The 23155-nt window shown below is 48.1% G+C and overlaps 1 protein-coding gene across 1 annotated transcript; it reads left to right on the plus strand.

The window, feature by feature from the left end:
• The first annotated feature begins 4080 nt into the window (after positions 1–4080).
• On the plus strand, positions 4081–22677 carry LOC142558356 (uncharacterized). Its single transcript, XM_075670499.1, has 3 exons — positions 4081–5019; positions 5056–5488; positions 22672–22677. The coding sequence occupies exons 1-3, from the start codon at positions 4121–4123 to the stop codon at positions 22675–22677; spliced, it is 1338 nt and encodes a 445-aa protein (XP_075526614.1). The 5' UTR covers positions 4081–4120.
• The last annotated feature ends 478 nt before the right edge of the window (positions 22678–23155 follow it).

The raw sequence follows: 23155 nt of genomic DNA on the forward strand, positions 1-23155 counted from the left end.
CTTGCAAATTTCACGTCCTTCTTTCAACCGTTTGTTCCAACTCTTCACAGTGGCCAATGAAATGCAATGTTCAATGTACACGGCAGCAATACGGCAACTAATTTCTTTTTGAGAAACACCTTCAGCTGTCAAACACCTCACGGCACCACGCTGCTCAACTTCTGTAGCGTCCATTACGGCACGCAACCATGTTCAACCCAGTGTATGAGAGCATTAAAGAATATTTATCCTCACACCTGCGTGTCACTTTTGTAAATAAGAGATGCCTGTGTGCTACGCGCAGGCCTTGTAGATAATGAACAGAACCATAATTGCGTGGTGTGGGTAGGCTCACTTTCATTTGACTCACCCTCGTACATTAGAAATGCGAACATACAATGGAATATAAAAATGCGAAGATACAGCTTGATAAAGGGCAAAAAAGTGCCACTGGAAACAAATTTCACTGCACGTATACACAAAACCTCGCAACAAGATATTTAAACATACGCATAAGTAAGTCTCCAATAAAGCTACGCATCTAAGAAAAAGCAACTGTATACAATGCGTAAAACAGGGCAAATAAACACGTTGCGCAATCAGATTCAAAGAATCTATAGATCCTGCCCCCATTCCATGGCCTCCCCCCGATGCATCGCGCGCGACAGAAGGCGGCGCGCTTGCTCCTCACTTATCTCCCTTGCGCACACAAGACTGAGCCACCATCGTCGGCTCACTCATTCCCCCCCCCACCCCCCACACGCTTTCACTTGCACATACAGCATGCGGCGCGGATGAAATTGCCCTTGGACTTTATGCGGAACATGAGGGCGACGTCGACGGCAGGAATGCGCCTAGAGTGCCCATATAATTGTCATCGCAATGATATAATAAGAGTATCCGGCAACTGAAGCGTCCCATGGCGCATTACTTTCCGCAAAAGAAGTAACAAAATACAACTTTCACCATGCGACAATTTGCTGCATGCACCGCAACAACGCTTTTTTTTTTCTTTTGTGGGGCGGGGACACGGTAATGAAAAAAAAAAACTCAAAGTATGTTGGTCACAATCTAATGTCTACTTTGGGCAACTAATGTGGCTATTAGAGGAAAATCGAAGAAAACACGAGACGCTTGGTCCACGAAGAACCATTCGCATACTGGTCGGTATCCTACACCAGCGAGAGAAGACTTTCTGGAGAGGTTGCGCTCAAGCGAACGCGGTGCAATCAAGTCGAGTCCCCACAGTGATGGCGGTTAGTGACCATTGTTTCTTTTCTCGTCTGCTAGCTAGCAAGCGTCCAAAGCTCTGCCAGGCGAAAATGCACTCGGCCAGAGAAAACCGAACACGCACCGAAGTGCGCCGCGCGGTGGTCGGGGCAACACGAGAAAAACGCATGCGCTCTGGCTGGCTCTGGCAGCGCGCGGGTAGGGGACCGAGAACAAAAAAATCGAAGACGCTCAATGTGTGCTCGCTATTAAAAGTCAAAGTAGAAAAATAAATAAGAACGTAGTTCACTTGGCTGGCTTTAGTGTCTTCACTGGATGCGTTGGCGCATGTGAGAAAGAATGTTGATATTTTTTTACGTGACATGACGCCATGAATGAACCACCACAACGCTTCCTCTCATCAGGCCTCGCTACGGGCTTTGTCAACTTATCTGATAGTATGTTGATTTAGCTTGTCGTGTTGTATGGCCCGATGTACGACTTCGTAAAAGTCAATGCACCTTTGGCGTCAAATATTTATGGGAGCATTAAACTTACAAAATTCCTCGAGTGAAAATCTAACCCACTTGAAGTACACAATGGGAAATTTTCACAGTCTGTCGTATTTTGGGACGCTGTTCCTGTAGTTCTGTTGCCTGTAGTTCTGCTGCCTGTAGTTCTGTTGTCTGTAGTGTGACGCCCTGTAGTAGAAAGTTCTGTAATTCTTGATCAATATCCAATTAAAAATTGACAGAGACCTCCTTAAGGCTGTGAAAATTTGTTAGTACAAAAAAAGGAAAATATAAAAGTAAAAGAAATTTAAAAAAAGAGCGTTCACGGCAAGGATTTGAACTTGCGACCTCACGTCTACGACCCCGGCATCTTACCACTGCACCACCGCTGACATGCTTTTCGAGTGTACATTTCGGCCATGTCAATAGCACGATGTGCTGATGCGCTGATGTTTACATTTGCATTGTAAGGGCCAAGATCCGCTATCACTCCACCGCGTCAAGTGCCGCATCTCTAGAAGAGCAAGAGTGTTCTTACCATCGCCAGGTACATCGTGGAGTGCTAGAACATCGATTTTGAGGTACGATATCCATATTAAATAAGAAATTCAGAAAATAGACATCGGTGACTGTTAGGGTTGTTACTGCTAATTTCAACAGTTGTCTCTCGTTCTTTACACTTGCGAGCGCGCATATAATTGGAGTGTTCAATGCAAAATAGCTACATAAACATTCGTGGATGAATGTTCTTTCTGACAGCATACTCGCTTCTCACGGCAGCGCTGTACCAGATTAATGTGACCCGAGCGAGACAGCTTGTAAGGTCGCTCTGATTGTTCGGGTTCTTAAGTGTCACGAATCGGCCACGTGCTTTGTGCATAGAGAGGGGGTTCACTTGCCCCCGTGTCAGCCGGGCGACAGTTGCTGTGTTATGTGGGGTCACAGGCACCGCGCGGTGTTGGGTGACGCGTCGCGGCAGGTGCCAGGTGGGCGAGTGCCGATTCCGGGAAGTCGGCATTGTGCGCACGGTGTTGGCAGTCCGCCGACGGTCACACGAGTCCACACAGACCAGCCTTGAAAGGGACTGCTGTACAAGGTATTGTGAGTGTGGCTCCCGAGTGCGTGACTAATTGGAGGCGCCGCCGAGGTTAAGAAGGGCTTAGCAACTCTGACCCCGTTCCGCATGCAGTGAGCATGGACCTAATCTTCTACGCGTCCGGAACGCAATCGCCAGCCTTGTTGTTGGGTGCGGCTGCCGGTGTGGTGTCGAAGGCCAGCTTACAGTGCACGCTGTAGGAATGCGGTGCACACGTAAAGAATGTATTCGGACGACGGCTTCTTGGAAACACGCACTCGGAGAACTTTGTCTTGTAGACAATAAGTTTGAAGGACAAGGAGGGCCATCAGTCTCCCACGCGGACAAACTTTGAGTACGGCCTCACTACGTGGTATCGATGCCCCTGCTTCCGAGACATTTGCGGCCTAGACGCCGTTGGGATTTGAAACGGTCTAGCGATAACTTGTTCGGGCCTGGCGTGTTTTGCTGAGCCCGTCACTAACTACGAAGAAATGAGAGGGCAACGGAGTTTTGGCGAAGAAGGAAAAGAGCTTTGTTTTCCAATATGTTTATTTTTAAGAGTAAGCCCATCCCTGTGGGTTGTGGCTTAACAAACGGTTGACCCTGATTGGCAACTGAACCTGTGGGACGGGCCAACGGCCCTACCGCCTTTTTTTTCTTTGTATATTTGGGCTATAAAAATCGGGACGACATGCTGTCCCTCAGACTTGGCTGAAATCAGGATTGCTGATAGATCAGTGAGCCTCCGTACTATGTACGTTAAAACGAGTCTCGTCTCTAACAGTCATTGAGACAGTCGGAGAGTGAGACTTTGTTTCTCAGTTGTTCAAGTTTGTAATGTATTTGTTTTACCTGCCATGTATATAGAAAAGTTTACGTATAAATATTTCTTGTACATCTGATCTGCATCGCTTCCTGTCTGCGTTTCATCAACAACTGCCGATCATCGTCCGAGAAGCTTCAAGTTCCAGCGGTGAAGCGAGGACAGAGAACGAACGAAACTTTACTGGCGCAGCACGACAGGATCGGCAAGCCCCACAACGAGCAGCGAGCCAGGCGCAAGGCATCAGAGAGCCACCAGCCAATTCCGCAAGGGTTGCACTTCATCTGGACGAGGACGTCAGGCGGCGCCCCCAGCAGCAACGGGTGAGCGGGATTCCTTGCGTTTTGTCGAGGTTGGCATGGCTGTTGTTCAGTGAGGTTAATGGTGTTCACGCGCAGAACAGCAAATGCGATTGAGGCTACCATAAACATTGATACTGCATCTGAACAAATAGAGGGCCAGAGACGGCAGGAGCTGCAACGCGTCGGAGAGACCGAGTCTGAGACGTCGGATACTGAAATGGATAGTGAGGCGCAAGGCGCTGCGCAGGCTCCGAGCACGACGGATCCAGAAGCCATGGCGGTGAGACGCCTGGAGCTGGAGCTGGAAAAGGTGCGCCTACAGCTAGAGTGCGAGCGCATTGCTCTACGGAGAGTGGAGCTTGAGCAGTCGGGCAGGCCGCCTTCGGTGTCGGAAGGAAGCGATCGGCGCGGTGCCATCACGGATGGAATAGCACAATGTGCTAAAGTGCTTAAGGCATACCGGTTGCCGTGTGACGCTGACGTTCCGATATGGTTTGATGAGGTCGAAAAGTTGTTTGCATCTTTTCAAGTACCAGCACATAGCCATGTACATTTGATCATGCCTGCGCTGACTGAGCGGGTCCGTTATCTGTTGCGTAGCCTCAATGATGAGGAATGTACGGATTACGAGACTGTAAAGAAGGCGGTACTAGATGAACTTAAGCTCACGCCAGCTGAATACTTGGGGAGGTTTGAAAAGGCATCTAAACGAATGGAGGAAACTTGGGCTCAGTTCGCGTCCCGAGCTAGAACTTATTTGGCCTATTACCTTCAATCTCGCCATGCAAACACAAAAGAAGCTATGACGGAGCTTATGGTCGCTGACCGTATGAAAGCCAGTCTAAGCTCAGAAGCCCTTGAATATGTTCTTTTGCGGGAGGGCGAAGAGTGGTTTAAGCCAGTGGAGGTGGCGAAAGTGCTGGAGACTTTCGAGCAAGCTAAAGGGAAAGGACGAGCAACTAAGCCAGCCGCAACAACCTCATTGACGCAGCAAGCAAAACTAGCTAGCCTGCAGAGGACAAATTTAAAATGCCACGTGTGTCATATACAGGGACACCTAGCCAGAGACTGCCCAAGAGCTTCAAATAAAGAACCGCAGGGGAAGGCGCCGACTGTGTAAAAACAAAGGGTACAGAAGGTTGCTGTTGTAAGTGAAGAACCTCCACCAGAGCAAGAAAGGGTGCTAAGCGCTAGAGTACAAGTCGTAGCTCAAAATGCTAGTTCAGGGAGGTCAAAGCTGGACCTTATCCTTATCATATGCGGGGATATAGCAACGGAAGCTGTGTTGGACACAGGTAGTGAGATAACGGTCGTCCGTAAAAGTATGTTGCCGGTCGTTTTACAGGAGCCATCGCGAACAGTAAGGCTCGAGTCGGCATTCGGAAAGACCATTCGAGGTAACCTAGCTACGCTGCCCGTAGGCATGCATCGCCCGGGGGCTGTGATACAACCGCAGAGGATCGATCTGGTGTACGCGGTTACAGACGAACTTGCAAACGGGGTTGACTGCCTGCTGTCAAAGGAAGATTGGGAACTACTACAGGCGCAGGAAAAAGAGGAGTTTGGAGAGAAAAATATTCTGCGGGTAGCCAATTACGTTGGGGTCCGATCAGTTGAAATGGTCTATAACACTGAGCCAGACTGCGGTCTAAGTTGCGAGGAAACGACAGATGAAATCCCTAAATTGCAAGGGAACAGTTTGATACAAGATGTCAATGAGGTGCCCAGTCAGCGGGAGGAATTTCGAGCTGCTCAGCTTGCCGATGAAAGCCTGAAAAAGGCCTGGAATAATGCGAGAAACGGCAAAGCTGACAAGTTCGTGTCAGACGGACTTTTGTGCCATTGGGATTCCCTAGCGGGAGTCAAAGTCAGACAACTGGTCTTACCAGAAGAAAGACGCAATGAGGCAGTGCCGCTCCGATCCCTGACAGCGAGGGCCACATGCGAGGCTTTACTGGAAATTTTCAGTCGTACTGGAGTGCCGGAAACGATCTGTTCAGACCAAGGAACTAACTTTAAATCTCTACTGACACATTTAATGTTAGAAAAACTGGGCTGTGCACCTAGGTTCTCCACTGCCGAACACCCTGAGAGCAATGGAGTGGTTGAGAGATGGAACAGAGTCCTCAAAAATATATTGTATCATGTAATGGAGCGGGACCGAAGAAACTGGGACAAGCTCATCCCATTTGTTCTGTGGGCTTATCGCGAAGTGCCGCATGATACCACCGGGGTGGAGCCGTTCAGGCTATTGTACGGTAGAAACCCAAATGGGCCCCTATCAATATTGCAGCAAACTTGGACGGGTGAGATCGCGGTGCGCTCAACTCTGAGAGAGAAACCTGCCAAGTATTTGCAGCAGCTGCGGGAGCAACTAGAACTAGCCGCGAGTGTAGCTGAGTTGACAAGCACCGAGTGCCAGAGCAAATATGTTGAAGTTTACATTAGGAAGGCACGGACTAAAGAATTTAATGTCGCGGACCAAGTACTCCGCTTTGACACAGATCGGGCAACCAAGATAGCTGTCATAGAAGGTCTTGTGCCACCTCACACAAAGAAAGAGTTGAGAAGTCTTTGGGGGCTTTGTGGGTATTATCGGGACTATGTCTCAAACTACGCCGACGTGGCGAGCCCGCTTACGGCTTTAGGGCGAGGGGTTCCTAATTCAATTCCATCGTCGGAAGAAGCGCAGTGCGCGTTCGAAAGTCTGAAATTAGCTCTTTGTCAGGCTGTCGCCATGAACACTCCTGAGCCTCATCAGCCGTACTGGCTATTCACTGATGCGTCGGCGACGGCGGCCGGTGCCTGTTTAGCTCAAATGTCAGCGGACGGAAAAGAAAAGCCGATCGCTTTTGCTAGCCATCGCTTTAACCCGACACAGGCGCGCTGGTCGACTATAGAGAGAGAAGCCTTTGCTATTATTTGGGCACTCAAGAAATTTGACTACTGGCTTTTCGGAGCAGTGGTGAATGTTGTCTCTGACCATAACCCATTGTCATATTGGACAACCAGCACCCCGCAGGGGGCCAAGTTAGCAAGATGGGCGCTTTCACTACAGCGCTACAATGTAACGGTGCGTCACCGGAAAGGAACAAGTAACGCCAACGCTGATGCATTGTCAAGGCTCTCGAATCGTTCATGGGAGCCAACCGAGTAAAGAGCAGAAAAGAAAGGATAGACAGAAACAGCCATGCCAGCTACGACAGGCGTGAATGTTCCCGTTCACCCGAAGGACGTGTGCGTGGGACAGTTCAGCCTTGATGGAACTTTCGGTGGTTGTCGTCGTCCACGTGTGTGAGGGTTATAAGACTGTGGACATACTATGTATATAACCTGCATATGTTACTTTGCTGCTGTTGTGCCGTGCAGTGCGTTGGAGTGTTCCTGTACATACATGAGTGTTTCTTTTGCATGCTCACTGCCATGAATGTGTTGAGCTTTCGCCCTTTTCTTTTATCGCTTTGAGAAAAGTTTTTTTTTTCGTGGTCCTTTTAGTTCATTTTCCTGTTGCTTACGGGCTCCGCAGCACCCGTGTTGGGCAGCGTATGTCAATTTTCTTTGACGAAACCTTCAGAGCCTAAATTTTACGATACAGCGCCCTTTGGCTCTTGTAGTATAGCTGGGCACATTGTGAGCCCAGTATACTCTTTAGGAGGGACGTGTAAGGTCGCTCTGATTGTTCGGGTTCTTAAGTGTCACGAATCGGCCACGTGCTTTGTGCATAGAGAGGGGGTTCACTTGCCCCCGTGTCAGCCGGGCGACAGTTGCTGTGTTATGTGGGGTCACAGGCACCGCGCGGTGTTGGGTGACGCGTCGCGGCAGGTGCCAGGTGGGCGAGTGCCGATTCCGGGAAGTCGGCATTGTGCGCACGGTGTTGGCAGTCCGCCGACGGTCACACGAGTCCACACAGACCAGCCTTGAAAGGGACCGCTGTACAAGGTATTGTGAGTGTGGCTCCCGAGTGCGTGACTAATTGGAGGCGCCGCCGAGGTTAAGAAGGGCTTAGCAACTCTGACCCCGTTCCGCATGCAGTGAGCATGGACCTAATCTGCTACGCGTCCGGAACGCAATCGCCAGCCTTGTTGTTGGGTGCGGCTGCCGGTGTGGTGTCGAAGGCCAGCTTACAGTGCACGCTGTAGGAATGCGGTGCACACGTAAAGAGTGCATCCGGACGACGGCGTCTTGGAAACACGCACTCGGAGAACTTTGTCTTGTAGACAATAAGTTTGAAGGACAAGGAGGGCCATCAGTCTCCCACGCGGACAAACTTTGAGTACGGCCTCACTACGTGGTATCGATGCCCCTGCTTCCGAGACATTTGCGGCCTAGACGCCGTTGGGATTTGAAACGGTCTAGCGATAACTTGTTCGGGCCTGGCGTGTTTTGCTGAGCCCGTCACTAACTACGAAGAAATGAGAGGGCAACGGAGTTTTGGCGAAGAAGGAAAAGAGCTTTGTTTTCCAATATGTTTATTTTTAAGAGTAAGCCCATCCCTGTGGGTTGTGGCTTAACAAACGGTTGACCCTGATTGGCAACTGAACCTGTGGGACGGGCCAACGGCCCTACCGCCTTTTTTTTCTTTGTATATTTGGGCTATAAAAATCGGGACGACATGCTGTCCCTCAGACTTGGCTGAAATCAGGATTGCTGATAGATCAGTGAGCCTCCGTACTATGTACGTTAAAACGAGTCTCGTCTCTAACAGTCATTGAGACAGTCGGAGAGTGAGACTTTGTTTCTCAGTTGTTCAAGTTTGTAATGTATTTGTTTTACCTGCCATGTATATAGAAAAGTTTACGTATAAATATTTCTTGTACATCTGATCTGCATCGCTTCCTGTCTGCGTTTCATCAACAACTGCCGATCATCGTCCGAGAAGCTTCAAGTTCCAGCGGTGAAGCGAGGACGGAGAACGAACGAAACTTTGCTCAGCTTTTCACGCAACTTTGTGGAACCACCCAAAACTTCTTTTCCGCTTCGCATACGCTTGTGAAATATTCCTGGGAAACTAACTAATGTGTCAGTGTAACAGCACATGTAAGTCCACAGGCCTGTGTGCCACATTTTACCAAATAAAACAAAACGGATACGCAGCCATTCCCGCAGATGGTATGATTTTGATCAGCGGCCGATTTTGAGGAGGCCGGTAGGACGTTGGGGGGGCGGGGGGGAGGGGGGCTGGTGCCGCGTCGTACAATTAAAACTATTGACCACGTCGACTTTAATACCGGTGTCGGTGCTATCAGCATTGCCGGCTTCAGAGAGGCACGATTGAATAACGCGCAAGAGAAAAGTATAATGTACATCACCGATGTGAAACTGACATACAATTTTAAAATGCCGCGACGGAAAGCGCTTCTGTTGCGACTTCAGAACTCTTGTCCGTCGCGACAGAATGTTTCTGTTGCGACATCAGAATTGGTGTCGTAACGTCGGAGTCGCTGTCACGATATAAAGCTGTTGTTCCGACTGCAGAATTCTTGTTGTCGCGACAGAACCTTTCTTGTTGCGACTTCATAACTCTTGGCCTTCGCGACAGAATGCTTCTGTCGCAACATCAGAATTTCTGTCGTAACGTCAGAAATGTCTCTCAATTAAGAAACGTCAGGAACTTCTGTCGTACAACAGAATTTCTGTAGTTGCGACAGGAATTCCTGTGTCTTTTTTAACTCGGCACTACAGAAGCTTGTCGCATCGCACAATTTCAGTGCACTTCTGTTGTCATCATTGGGTACATGTTGCGACGATAGGTTTCCGTTGTAGAACAACAGTTCTCTGTAGTACAACAGAAGTTTGTCGCATTACTTCAGGAACACTTCTGTTATGACACTTGGGGGCCTGTTGCAATGATAGGTTTCTGTCGTACAACATTTTTCTGTAGTACAACAGAAGTTGGTCGCATTACTTCAGGAACACGTCTGTTGGGGCCTGTTGCCACAATAGGTTTCTGTAGTATTTCAACAGCTCTCTGTAGCACTACAGAAGTTTGTCGGGTTACTTAGGGAACATATTGTTGGGACAATAGGGTACCTGTAGTGATGACAAATTTTTCTGTAGTACTACAAAAATCTGTTGTAGAGCTTCAGCTTTCTCTTGTAACAACAGACATACGACACAGTGTACTTCTGTAGTCACAACAAGAAATGTCTGTTGTACATCAGAAAAGTCTGTCGCTCCATCAGCAATCTGTAGTTACTATAGAAAAATCCTGTTGTACAACAGAAATTTCTGTAGTACTGAACACAACCTCTGTTGTCCTTTTCAACTGGGAAAGCACACGTTTGGAAATGTCAATGCACTTTTCACATCAAAAGTTTATGAGAACTTCATACCCATAATGTTTCGGAATGGACATCCACGCGCTCCGTAAATTCCATGATAGAGTCTAGATTCCACGGCCTCCGCGAGATGCCGCGGCGAGCCCGTTCGCCATCAAAATATCCTTGAAACTTTGTGCTCGGATGGGGCTACTTGCGTTATGTGAATCCCGATGCACGGACGTTGCCGCGAAATCCAGCCTGAGTTCCCAATTTTCGCGGTGAAATGGCTTTTCGAGCGTGAAAAAGACGCTCTAGACAAAATCCAGAATGATTTCCAGCGCCGGGGGTTGCTTTGGTCGGCGGTGCATGGACAGCACGAAAAAATTTCGGGGCGGGGGGCTGAAGCCCCATAAGTCTCCCCCCCCCCCTGGCTACGCCGCTGCCGCTCACCTATACTGAATGACTTCGTTTGGTTAGAAAATTAGCTATCCCAAATATAATCCTACAGTTTATGTTAGGATTCGTTAGCTTCATTAATAAGCGGATGTGCGGAACTTTGTCAAATGCTTTTGCAAAATCAATAAATACAGCTTCTGTTTTTGGTCCACCATGAACGGCTTCGTGGAGGTCAGTTACCAATTCGAATAGTTGAGTGTCACAGGAACGACCATGAAGGAAACCATGCTCATTGCTAGAGAAGAAAGTGTGATCTGCTACAAATTTCATGACGGTGGGTGATATAATGGGCTCTAGTAATTTACAACATATGCTTGTTAGTGAAATGGGCCTGTAGTTTGAGACTAAGGAGGGATCATCAGATTTAAAAATGGGAATCTCACTTGCACACCTCCAGGCGTCAGGCACGCATCCTGTATCAATAGACTGTTGAAAAATAGCAACCAAGATACGTGATACAGCTCGTTTTGTAAGCTTTAGCAATATTGCGCAGATGTCATCCGGTCCCGGTGCCGAATTAACTGGTAGACGATCTATAGCGGCTTGTACACCTTCGCGAGTGACTATGAGGTCATTGATTGAAGTATTTAAGCTGAAACAGTTCAGATCTGGTGGCACTGGTTCTTTTGATGTGAAAACCGAACAGAAAAAAAAGCGTTTAATTCTTCCGCAACATCGGACTGCAGAAGAGGCTCCCCGTCTTTCGTTATCGACATAAGGGATGATGACGATGACGAACCACAGACAGGGATTCCACAATATTGACAACTTCACTGTGAACTATGTGATTATGAAAAGTCGATGAAACTCAGCTTTGGGACAGTTTCGATAAAACAAGTTAGAGCCGTTTTCTGTGACCATACTCTGTCCGTAAACGGCCATCTATTCACATCAGACGGGAATTATGTAACCTTTACAACCTCACTGTGAACTACCCAATTACCACAAGTAAATAAGACTCAGCGTAATGATATCGTTATTTCATCGGCCAACTTCAGTATGATTTTTTCCAAGATACCTACATTATATTGAGAGCCACAGAGCATTCGCGAGAAACTGGAGCCGGAATTATTTTCGTGTCGACGCGACGCGTAGACGGACGGACATCGACCACCGCCGGCGGGCAGCTACACACAGCTTCGCCTTAAATGCCACACGAGGGCAAAGGACGGTACGTCCGCTTCAACACAATGTGACACACACACAAAACACGCGAACGCTCAAAGTAGCGGCCGGCAATATGGTGCAAACCGTGGATGATTCCAGCGCTCTTCGCGGATGATGACGTGAAGTGCTTACACGCTATATACCAGACATGGAGGAAGGAAACTGAGGAGAGGCCCTACCCCCTCCGCGCGCTAGGAGAAAAGTGTGGAGGAAATGACGTAGTAGGTTTTCCTCTTTCTTGCTGATTTTTTATTTCTTTGCCGTAGCGGCAACACCTTTCGGGCCACAATGGCGGCTTTGTTTTGGTTCTGTGCGCTCACACGTGTTGCTCCGTAGGTTTCGTACCGTGGCAAAGGCGCCGTGCGGGCAGGTTTGCGTTGGTCTCCGTGTTTTGCTGCGCCGCGTTATCTGGACCGTGCTCTCCCGGACGTTGCTGTGGCCAGGTGGGACAGGAGGAACTAAAATTCGTGAAATGAACACGCATGAAACGCTGTACGCAATGTACCGCGCCACGGCAATGGCTACGGACGAAGGAATATCCGCGGGAAAGTTTGCCCTTTTTCGCGGAATCATGCTAACGTGCTAACGATTGCTCAGTGTTGCTGCGGAGCGCGCGGGTCCGCGCAGCACGGTTTCGCGCAGCGCGGTGTGGTTTCGCGAGAAATGTAAACAAGAGCGGAGAGCTGGCCCGATAGGCGGAGCAGCGCCATGAGCAACGCCAACTTCCGGCTTCACTTTAGCTTCGCAGAGTGACGTCAGGGCCTCTCAATAGTTTCCTTCCTCCGTGATATACCAGAACACGATAGTCTCGAACCGGGAGGGCATCGCGCATACCCCGGAACCCGGCGGACAGCTGCCGTCTTCCCTGAGCTGCCAAGATGCGTTCGCGTGCATGTAGCGTGCGTGTGTGTGTTACGGGGTGTTCAATGTGTAAATATGTCTGTGCCCGCGACATCCAAGTACAGAACATCATCGGCGCGTCACTGCGTCATATATGGATGTGCAAATAACCAGCGAAAACGCAGCAGATTGCAGAGCACCGTTTGCGACGAACACGATGTACGTCGAGAGCTGTGCCGATGTGGCGTATTTAACCTGCACCGCTTTCTGTCAGCCACAAAAAATCGCCGAGGATAGTCACAGATGGATTAGTGTGGTGCACAGGAAAAATCACGGGCCAAGGCTGAATGTCCGAGTAAGTTGTTCTTCCTTTTTTTTTTTTGAACGGCTCGGTGCGACAGGCTCACTGCCGCGCTACACTTCCGAATACACTGGCACCCGGTAACTCCAGTATGAGATTATGCAGGTGTGCTCGGACCATTTCATCGACAAGCGGCCAACTAAGCAGAATCCAGTGTCAATGCTTCGTCTTGGGTACGCTAAGAAGGTAAACGCAACTTGCTGTTCGCACGAGTTTGCCGCGTGCATAGGTTAGCGGCGCCGGCCTACGCTGTATCGTTGAAATCGCGTCACGGCGATACTCGCTTCACAGAAATGACATTTTTTTCCGTCAGGGATGATACAACGGCAGCATGTTTTTGAAACGGAAATAGAGCCCACGCTGGTATCTTTTACTGGAAATTTTGTGCTCTTCGCTCTTTGCTACAGAAGGCAGTTAGCCTACAAACGTGTGGCGTTGCCTGGGCCACGTTTGCTTTCCATACTTTGCGAAGTATGCCGCACACACATGTTGTTTCCGCATTGCTTAAAGGCTGCAGCCAACTTTTGCTGTGTACTGGAAGTTTGTGTGTTCCATTAGCGAGATATCTTTATTTTTAATTCTTCTTTTGTCAACTTTCGTCAAGGGAACATTGCATTTCTTTATGTAAAGTGAGATCAAGTGTATGTGCGTGCGTGCGTGCGTCGGTATCTGTCTGTTTCCATGTACGTGTTTGTCTGTGTGGGTCTGTCCGTGCATGTCTTTTTGTCTCTGTATGTGTGTATCTGTGCGTGTCTCTCTATGTGTATGTGTCTGTCTACGGGCCTCGATTACACAAATGCCTGAGGTGGGTTTCGTACAGCTGCTCTCGCCATAGAACTCCGCACCTGATTGATAAGTCAATGACGCGAAATTGTTCACACCGCTAAAAATGTTTGACGCTCATAACAATCGAACTCATGGGCGTAACAGATTGAATTCCGTGCACTGGCGTTAGTGGCCACGAAATTTCGCAATACCTTTCAGCAACTATTCGAAACCTTTGTGTGTGAAAGCTGGTTTGTGTTGCTTACCTCAACTACAGGCTAGAGGGCAAGGGCGGCGATGTTTCTTTAAAAAGTATGTATGCACTGCACAGTAGATACGACACGGCTGAACTAATGTTAATTCATTCTTCCGCCCTCCCGAGACAAAAAAACGGACACATCTAGGCATCCGGGCACGTACGGTATACGCTAACTCGAACTTGCGACATGCCGCCAGCTTTCAAGGTGCGATCCGCGAGATTTTTACAGGCAGTACAACGCGGAGATAAAGTATATCGCGTACTGCGAGGCTTCTACTAGTGCATGACGTATTGTCAGGCGTACAAGTCAAATTGGAATAGCCGCAGAACCAATGTCTCTGCACGCAAAGGTACCACGGACCACCCGGACGATCCGCTCCACCTGCGGACGTTGCGCTTGCCACAGCCATTCCGATTTGCAGCACAACCTTTCCGAGAAGCTGAAGTTGACTAACTAAATTCGCTGGCTAAATTTCACCATCCCGTCCTTCGTGACAACATGAAAGAAATGTTAAAGTGCAGACAGCGCAAGCACTGCGTCTACCTGCGGTCGCCTCGCTTGGCAGCTCGGAGTCGTTGGAGCAGCAGGTCGCGCCACCGTGCTTTGAAAATGGCGCCACTCAATTTCTGTGTCCATTGCGCTGTGCACTAAAGCTGCTGCGGCTGGCAAGCACTGACTTTGTTGGCTTTATGCGTCCCGTTTGGTTGCCGCGCCGGCTTTCATGCAATTCACGTCTGTATGTCTATTTTGTGTGTATATTCGCGAATATTGAACTATTTCTAGTTCATTTACGAACAACTGCTCTTCATTTATTTAGCTACGGGTTTTTCACGTCACCTCCCCCGCAGGGGAGTCTGCGTCAGCAGGCGTTTGGTGTGTTGCGACACCACGGACCCGAGCACACGAGGGTTGGACCCTCCCGCGTGTAGCCGTGCGCGGCTTAGCCGTGTCTGGGGAAAAGGGGATCCTGGGGGTTGAGCCGATGCTGGGTGTTTTGGACCATTAAGGCCCCCCGGCGGAGGCAACACACCTCTTCGGCCTCAGCTTCACATAGACGGCACCTCCAGACTGACCCACCTGGAGGAAATTGGCAGTCGCCTTTTCCTGTCTCTCTCTCCCTGCAACCTTCGTCTTTCCCTTACTTTCCACCTTTCCTGTCTCCTTCTCTCTTCTGTTTACTTCCTTTCTCCTTGGCGGCAAAGGTTAACCCTGTGTGGCTACCGAACCTTGGGTACACCATATTTGGTTATAGTGGCGGCGTGCGACTGGCGTCGTGCAGACTTGCATGCAAGCTCTGCCGCGTCCCCTCGTTGGGCTCCGTGGTGGGCGGTCGGCGCTGTTGCCGAATTTTTATACATTTTCATGGAAAATTCCTTCCCCAAACTTCCTGATCGCCCTCAGAAACGAGGGCGCACCGAAGATCTGTTTCAATTTTTCGGACGACAAGTCCAGAACTTTCCTCGATTCCACGTGATTCACTCAGAAAAGCCAGACAAACTAGTGCGATCCATTTCACCATTCCTTGTTTCCAAGTCCTTGACCGACGTTTTCGGTACAGGATATAAGGTGTCGAGAATGTCAAGTGGTGATCTCCTTTTGGAGCTCCAAAATCAGAAGCAGTATGAGAAGCTGCCGAAACTTGTGTCATTTGGGGAGACCCAAGTAACAGTAACCCCGCACCGTACCATGAACACCACCCGCGGCGTTGTCTCGGATGATGACATGCTAGAGCTCACTGAAGCTGAACTCTTGGAGGGCTTCAGTGAACAGAATGTCATAAATGTTAAGCGAATTAAGATCAGGCGAGACGGTAAAGAGATCAATACGAAACACCTGATACTCACTTTCGGTTCAAGTGTCCTGCCCGAGTCCATCGAGGCCGGTTATATCAAACTTCGTGTTAGGCCATACGTGCCCAATCCTCTCAGATGCTTTAAGTGCCAAAGGTTCGGCCACAGTTCACAGAACTGTCGAGGCCGGCTGACATGTGCCAAGTGTAGTGACATTGAACATTCCTCCGAAACATGCCAGAAGACTCCACATTGTGTCAACTGTGATGGCGAGCACGCCGCATACTCGCGCGCCTGCCCGTCCTGGAAAAGAGAAAAAGAGATTGTGACAATCAAAGTCAAAGAAAATATATCTTTCAAGGAGGCACGTAGGCGGGTGTCATACCTGTCTAAGAGCAGCTTTGCCGATGTGGCGCGTAAGGGGGCAGCGTAACAACGGCCTCCGGCGGCTGTCCGACCCACAGGCAGTGAGTTGGCAGTTACGCCATCTGCCCCCGCGGCGGTTGCAGCTAGCGCTGCTCCGTCAACCGAAGAGAAGGGACCATCCACCCCGAAGGTGGGTGCAGCCAACGCTGCCCCAACCTCCGAGGCCCCTTCCAGCGCTGGCAACGGCCAGCGCAGCCAAATCCCTCAGGGAGCCCCATCGACCTCCGGGCTGGTGGGCGCAGGGGTCTTGCCCTCCAATGCGGGACTCCCTCTGAAAACCTCTCGCTCGCAAGAGCGCTTGTCCGGCGCCTCACACGAGGCAATGGACACTACACCTGTCCCCAAGGCGCACCAAACGCCTAAGGAGCGTCGAGAATCGCTCGAACGCTTCAAAAAGAACAAAACACCTATTACAGGGCCTCGAAAGGGCTCTGTAAACTAAGGCATCACTTTCGTTTCCGTAAACACAGCACCAATTTACCTTAAACATGGATACACAAATCATTCAATGGAACATCAGAGGTCTCCTTAGAAACCTTGATGATTTGCAAGAACTCATCCACAAACATAATCCAAAAGTGCTGTGTTTACAGGAAACACACTTAAAATCTAAACACACAAACTTTCTCCGCACGTATGTTACGTTTCGCAAAGACCGCGATGATGCCGTCGCATCATCGGGTGGTGTTGCCATCTCACTCATAGAAGTATTGCGTGTCAACCTTTACAGCTACAAACGCCCCTTGAAGCAGTGGCGGTTCGAGTTGTCCTACTAAACAAACTCATCACCATTAGCTCTCTTTACATACCCCCACATCACAAATTAACGAAACAAGAATTTCAATCCTATATAGATCAATTGCCAGAACCTTATGTTGTTCTCGGCGATTTCAATGCGCACAGTTCCCTGTGGGGCGACTCTCGTACAGACGCGCGAGGTCGTCTCGTTGAACAGTTCCTTTTCTCTTCTGGTGCTTGTCTTCTGAATAAGGAGGAAGCGACATACTATTCTCTTGCAAACAGAACATTTTCTTCAATTGATCTTAGCCTAGTCTCCCCGTCACTACTGTCTGAACTTGAATGGGAAGTAAACGACAATCCTTACGGAAGCGACCACTTCCCTATACTACTACGAACATATAAAGAAAACGAATGTCTACCACAGGCTCCCAGGTGGAAAATAGATACAGCCGACTGGGAGAAATTCAGAACTCTCACCAGGATCTCATGGAATGACATGGCCTCTTTAGAAATTGATGCTGCCGTTCAATATTTTACAGCCTTCATTATAGATGCCGCATCAAAATGCATATCTGAAGTAAGTGGTTTCGCATGCAAACGGCGCGTCCCGTGGTGGAACGACGAGTGTAGGACCGCCCGTAAGAAACAAAACAAAGCGTGGGGGTTGCTACGCGCCTCTCCCACTGCGGAGAATCTTATTAACTTTAAGAAAGCAAAATCTGAAGGAAGGAGAACGCGCCGACAGGCCAGAAGAGAGAGCTGGCAGAAGTTTTTATCGGGTATCAACTCTTATACTGAGGAGGGGAAAGTCTGGAACAGGGTTAACAGGATAAAAGGACGAGAAACTTATTCACTCCCTCTAGTAAATACGCAGGGCGATACACTGAAAGATCAGGCCGACTCACTTGGGGAGCACTTTGAGAGTGTATCAAGCTCAAAACATTATTCGCAATCCTTCCTAAAATATAAACAAATGGAAGAATGCAAACCACTCGTCAATAAATGCCGACAGAATGAACCGTACAATTGCCCTTTTAGTGCTGCCGAGTTGAAATATGCCTTGAGCGCATGCAAGAGCTCTGCACTGGGATCCGATAGAATCATGTATGAAATGCTCAAAAACTTACACAATGACACGCAAGTAACACTACTTACACTTTTCAACACTATCTGGGACGCAGGGTACCTTCCAACGGCATGGAAAGAAGCCATTGTGGTCCCTGTTTTGAAAGAAGGGAAACACCCTTCTTCAGTGGCAAGTTACCGCCCGATAGCCCTCACAAGCTGCATGTGTAAGGTATTTGAAAAAATGATAAATCGGCGACTCATCCATTTCCTTGAACAAAACAAAATGCTTGACCCCTTTCAGTGTGGCTTCCGAGAAGGGCGCTGCACAACCGACCATCTTGTACGTATTGAAGGACATATTCGTGACGCGCTTGTACACAAACAGTTCCTCTTATCGATATTCCTCGATATGGAGAAGGCGTACGATACGACCTGGCGCTACGGAATCTTGAGAGATTTGTCGGAAATGGGCATTCATGGTAATATGCTAAACGTAATAAAAAGCTACTTGTCCAGTCGTACCTTCCGGGTGAAAGTCGGCAATGTGCTGTCACGTCCTTTTACACAAGAAACTGGTGTACCCCAGGGAGGCGTGCTCAGTTGCACACTTTTTATTGTTAAAATGACAACGCTTCGTGCGTCCTTACCACCAGCCATTTTGTATTCCGTCTATGTGGACGACATTCAAATAGGCTTCAAATCCTGTAACCTCGCAGTATGCGAGAGACAGGTACAGCATGGTTTGAACAAGGTGTCAGGGTGGGCAGAGAAAAATGGTTTTAAAATCAATCCTCAAAAAAGTTCTTGTGTCCTGTTTACAAGGAAGAGAGGCCTAGTTCCGGATCCTTGCTTACAAATATGTGGACAACAGATTCCTGTAAACAAAGAGCACAAATTTCTAGGTATTATACTCGACAATAGACTCACTTTCGTCCCACACATTAAACAACTCAAAGTGTCTGAAAACAATGAACCTAATGAAACTTCTATCCCAGACTACGTGGGGTAGTGACAGGAAGTGCCTAATGAATCTGTATAAGAGCCTCATCCGGTCACGATTAGATTATGGTGCCGTGGTATATAACTCTGCCGCCCCAAGCGCACTAAAGATGCTAGACCCGGTTCACCATCTAGGCATCCGTTTAGCCACGGGCGCTTTCAGAACAAGCCCAATTGAAAGCTTATATGCCGAATCGAATGAATGGTCTCTCCACCTACAGAGATCATACAACAGCTTTGCATATTTCCTTAAAGTACGCTCTAATCCTGAACACCCATGTTTTGATACCGTTACCGATATGACGTGCGCTACACTTTTCAGCAACCGTCCCTCTATAAGGCAGCCTTTTTCCCTGCGTGTGAAGGAGCTTAGCAATGAAATGCATGTCCCACTCCTCGAGCATCGCTTAATGCACACAATCAAGCTCTTACCTCCTTGGGAGTGGAAGGTGATACAATTTGATATATCCTTTATAAAAGTTACAAAGCACGCTCCTGAGGCCGAAATCAGAATGCATTTCCTAGAACTCCAGCACAAGCATTCCTGTGCAGAGTTCTACACAGACGCTTCGAAGTCAAATGCCGGGGTATCCTATGCAGCCGTCGGCCCATCCTTCTCGGAATCCGACGTACTGCATCCGGAAACAAGCATATTTACGGCTGAGGCCTACGCATTACTCTCTGCTGTGAAGCATATAAGAAAATCAAAACATCCAAAAGCAGCGATCTATACAGACTCCCTAAGCGTCGTGAAGGCCTTGATGTCAGTCTACACACACAAAAATCCTGTACTTAGTGAACTCTACACCGTCTTGTGTAAAGCGTACATGTCTAATCAGCGTATCATTATATGCTGGGTGCCTGGCCACAGGAGCATTGAGGGTAACGTTCTGGCGGACGAGATGGCCACGTCAATCGCATCGCAAACTGTTAAGCCTACCGCTGCGGTGCCTGTCACAGATCTGAGGCCTTTCTTGCGAAGGAGATTGCGGGAACACTGGCAACGCATGTGGGACGCGGAAACGAATAATAAGCTCCACCTGATAAAACCACAGTTAGGATTCTGGCCCTCTACTACAAAATCGCGCCGAACAGATGTCCTATTCTGTCGTCTCAGAATAGGACACACGTTTGGCACCCATAATTATCTGCTTACTGGAAGTGAACCTCCAACCTGTGGTAGATGCGGGGAGAGGCTGACCATGCTCCACGTCCTTCTGGAGTGTCGGGAAGCCGAATCTGAAAGAATGAAACATTTTTCCTTAGCTTACAGACAGCACATCCCTCTTCATCCAGTAATGTTCCTCGGCCCAGAACCGCTTTTTAACACAGACACAGTCCTAGGTTTTCTCAGAGATGTGGTTCTACATGTTATTAGCCCCATGCATTCCTAGCGCTTCCTCTCTTTAGAGGATGCCGCTGGAATAGTTGTACGGTATAGCACATGCCTCCAGACCCCTGTGTTTCAAGGGCTCTAAGGAGGCAGTAGTGCTCTGGCATTTCTTATAATCGTGATATATTTTACCTATCGTATCATTCTTTTTATATGCATCTAAATTTTCATAGTACAAGCCATCCGCCATCGCCATAATTTTATCATACAGATTTTACGCACTTTAGAGCGTATATTTTAAGGCCTCTTTACAGCCACCTCACACCAACTTCATAGCAATCATAATTACACCGCAAACTCATTACTACAGACATGGCGCTCTTTGGCCACACCTGGCCCTTGCGCCATAAAACTCCACACATCATCATCATCACGTCACCTGGTTTATACCGAGTTAAATCGCGGTTTTATCAGAATGAGAAGAGGCAAGTTTATTTTCAACACCTTGGTTCTTTTCGCACGAGGACATCTTCGAAAGAGGAAGCTCAGGGCGAGAACTGCTGTAAGTTGCTGCTGTGAGTGTACCGGCCTCCTGACGTGCGGAATCATTTCAGGTATGTCTGCCTCAACGACGTATGCTTCTTATTGAGGTACAGAAACAGTAATGCGGCAAGGGTAGAATTGCTAAATAAAAGAATACTATGGAGACATCGCATTAGTCAACACAACGAAACGGCTACTTAACCCGAGCTCATCTCGGTAACAGGCCTTTGTTACGTTCGTCTGCTAGACGCGCCTGACACGTGTGCAGACTGGGTTGTCCTAAACTCCGTTAACATTGTGTATATGTCAGTTTTCAGAGATGCCCGCGCCTTTCCTGCAACTGTCACCGGAGAGGAGAAATCTTAGCCGCGAGCTTCAGCCATCCGTGTGGCAAAGGGTTGTCGTCTGCTACTGCTCCCTAGCCTGGTTTCGAAAGTGTCCGCTAGGTGGCCAACGGCCAAAGTTACTGAGGCTATGTTCTTGAATGAACTATTTCTCATAAATTTATAACTTGCAGGCTGCAAGAAGAAGTCAGTCACAAAATATTTCACAAAGCATGTACTTTATTGTAAATCTATTCAAAAGCGCAAAAATCATTAATGCTCATAAATTTAAAACGATGTGATTTTACTGGCGTCGTTTTTTACAGACAGCCCAGTGGCGCCTGTGCGATGGCGTTACAGGCCCTTCACTCGAAGCTTTTAAAAAAGGTACTGGCATGTTTTTTTTCGTTCATTCATATTTTGGGGTAAATGAAAGTTCTAGACCTCCAAACCTTAGAAAATGTAGTGAGATACATCAGAGCGCCTTCAGTAACTTAATATGACGGCGTCGCTACAAAGGGTCTCAGTTTCGCTTCCAGGAGGATGCTGTACCGGGATGTCACGACACAGTATGTAAGAGCAGGTCATTCCGACACTCACTTCTCACTTGGTTGCCTCCTGTACTGCTACTCATTGTTGTGAGGGCCCATGTAATAGCGTAGTGACACAGTATCTTCATGGCAAACGAAGCCGAAAATGGCTGTTGAGAAAGTGTTATGTTAAATTATTCATGGTAGCCTTGTTACAATTTTTTCTAGGGGTTTAGGTATAGTATCGTCATTTAGAAAAAATGAATAGTCAGAAATACCATGTCAGTACCGCTTTGAGGGCCACAGAAATATTGGCGCACCCGCGCATTGTTAGGAGAGAATCCTGAAAGCTCAAGCACAGCGTTAACCATGCTGTGACCAGGGTAAAGTATGAAGAACCCTGCCTTTACTGCAAGCGCTTCGGCATTCAGGCGAAAATTGATTTTTTTTATTTTCTCAATAGGCTCTACAACTTCTCAATGAACATTTTAACCCGAACAGGATTCTTCAGCTACTTCACTCACTTTTTGGTCTCTAGCTAGGGTCTCTAATCAATTTACCGCCGACTTGGTTCACTGGGTAGTGCATGGTTTATTGAGCAGAGCATTTGGAGCAATAGGAAAATGACATCTTCCTGTTTCGCGATATGTGATTCGAACGGCAGTTTTAACTTGTCCAAATGTAACCTACATGGCAAAATATTCATAGGCCGATGATGCGGTTTTATAAATACCTAGGATATTGCACGAGTCACATAACCCCGCCACTGGCCATTGTTCGATTTCAGTACAATATATATGCTGGTCGAGTACACATATGACTGTGTGCGCTTCTATGGCTGATCAGCTGAGATTCCTACACAGCTCAAGCCATTTGCAAGGCTATTCTCTTTGTCTTTTGCTGTAGACCTGAGGAGTTGATGCTGCAATGGGATGCGAAGTAAGTCTTGCAAGGCCTAAAATTACTTAGAATGGTGCTTTTTGGGGCATGTTGCTGTAGTATATAGTTCATACACATCACAATATAAACGGACAGGCACTACTGTCAACTGTATGTTTCAGAACGACCTCATAGATACATATCACTGGTTGCAAAAGATGGAATAAAGTTGACTATGTGCTGGTTCTGATTGCTTTAAAGAGTCACATCTATTTCGCATTCAATAGAAACAAAATGGTGACTCAGGCCCCCCTGTAATGAAGAGGCATGCTCACTCCACCTTTCGCCAAGTATCTCCGCCTGAAAACAATGCCCTTATAACCACAAGAGCCCACGTACACAACCAAATGTATGAGTAATTTATTTATTTATTTATTTATTTATTTATTTATTTATTTAGTCACTTGCAATATGATGAGACAGCCGTTATACCAACCTTTCTAGAACCCAA

Source organism: Dermacentor variabilis, chromosome 9, assembly GCF_050947875.1.
Source record: "Dermacentor variabilis isolate Ectoservices chromosome 9, ASM5094787v1, whole genome shotgun sequence".
Lineage (NCBI taxonomy): Eukaryota > Metazoa > Arthropoda > Arachnida > Ixodida > Ixodidae > Dermacentor > Dermacentor variabilis.

Coding starts and splice junctions, on each gene's coding strand:
- LOC142558356 (XM_075670499.1), top strand. CDS start 4,121: ATGGATAGTGAGGCGCAAGGCGCTGCGCAGGCTCCGAGCACGACGGAT. Junction 5,020..5,055: donor CAGGGGAAGGCGCCGACTGT/GTAAAAACAAAG, acceptor TGCTGTTGTAAG/TGAAGAACCTCCACCAGAGC.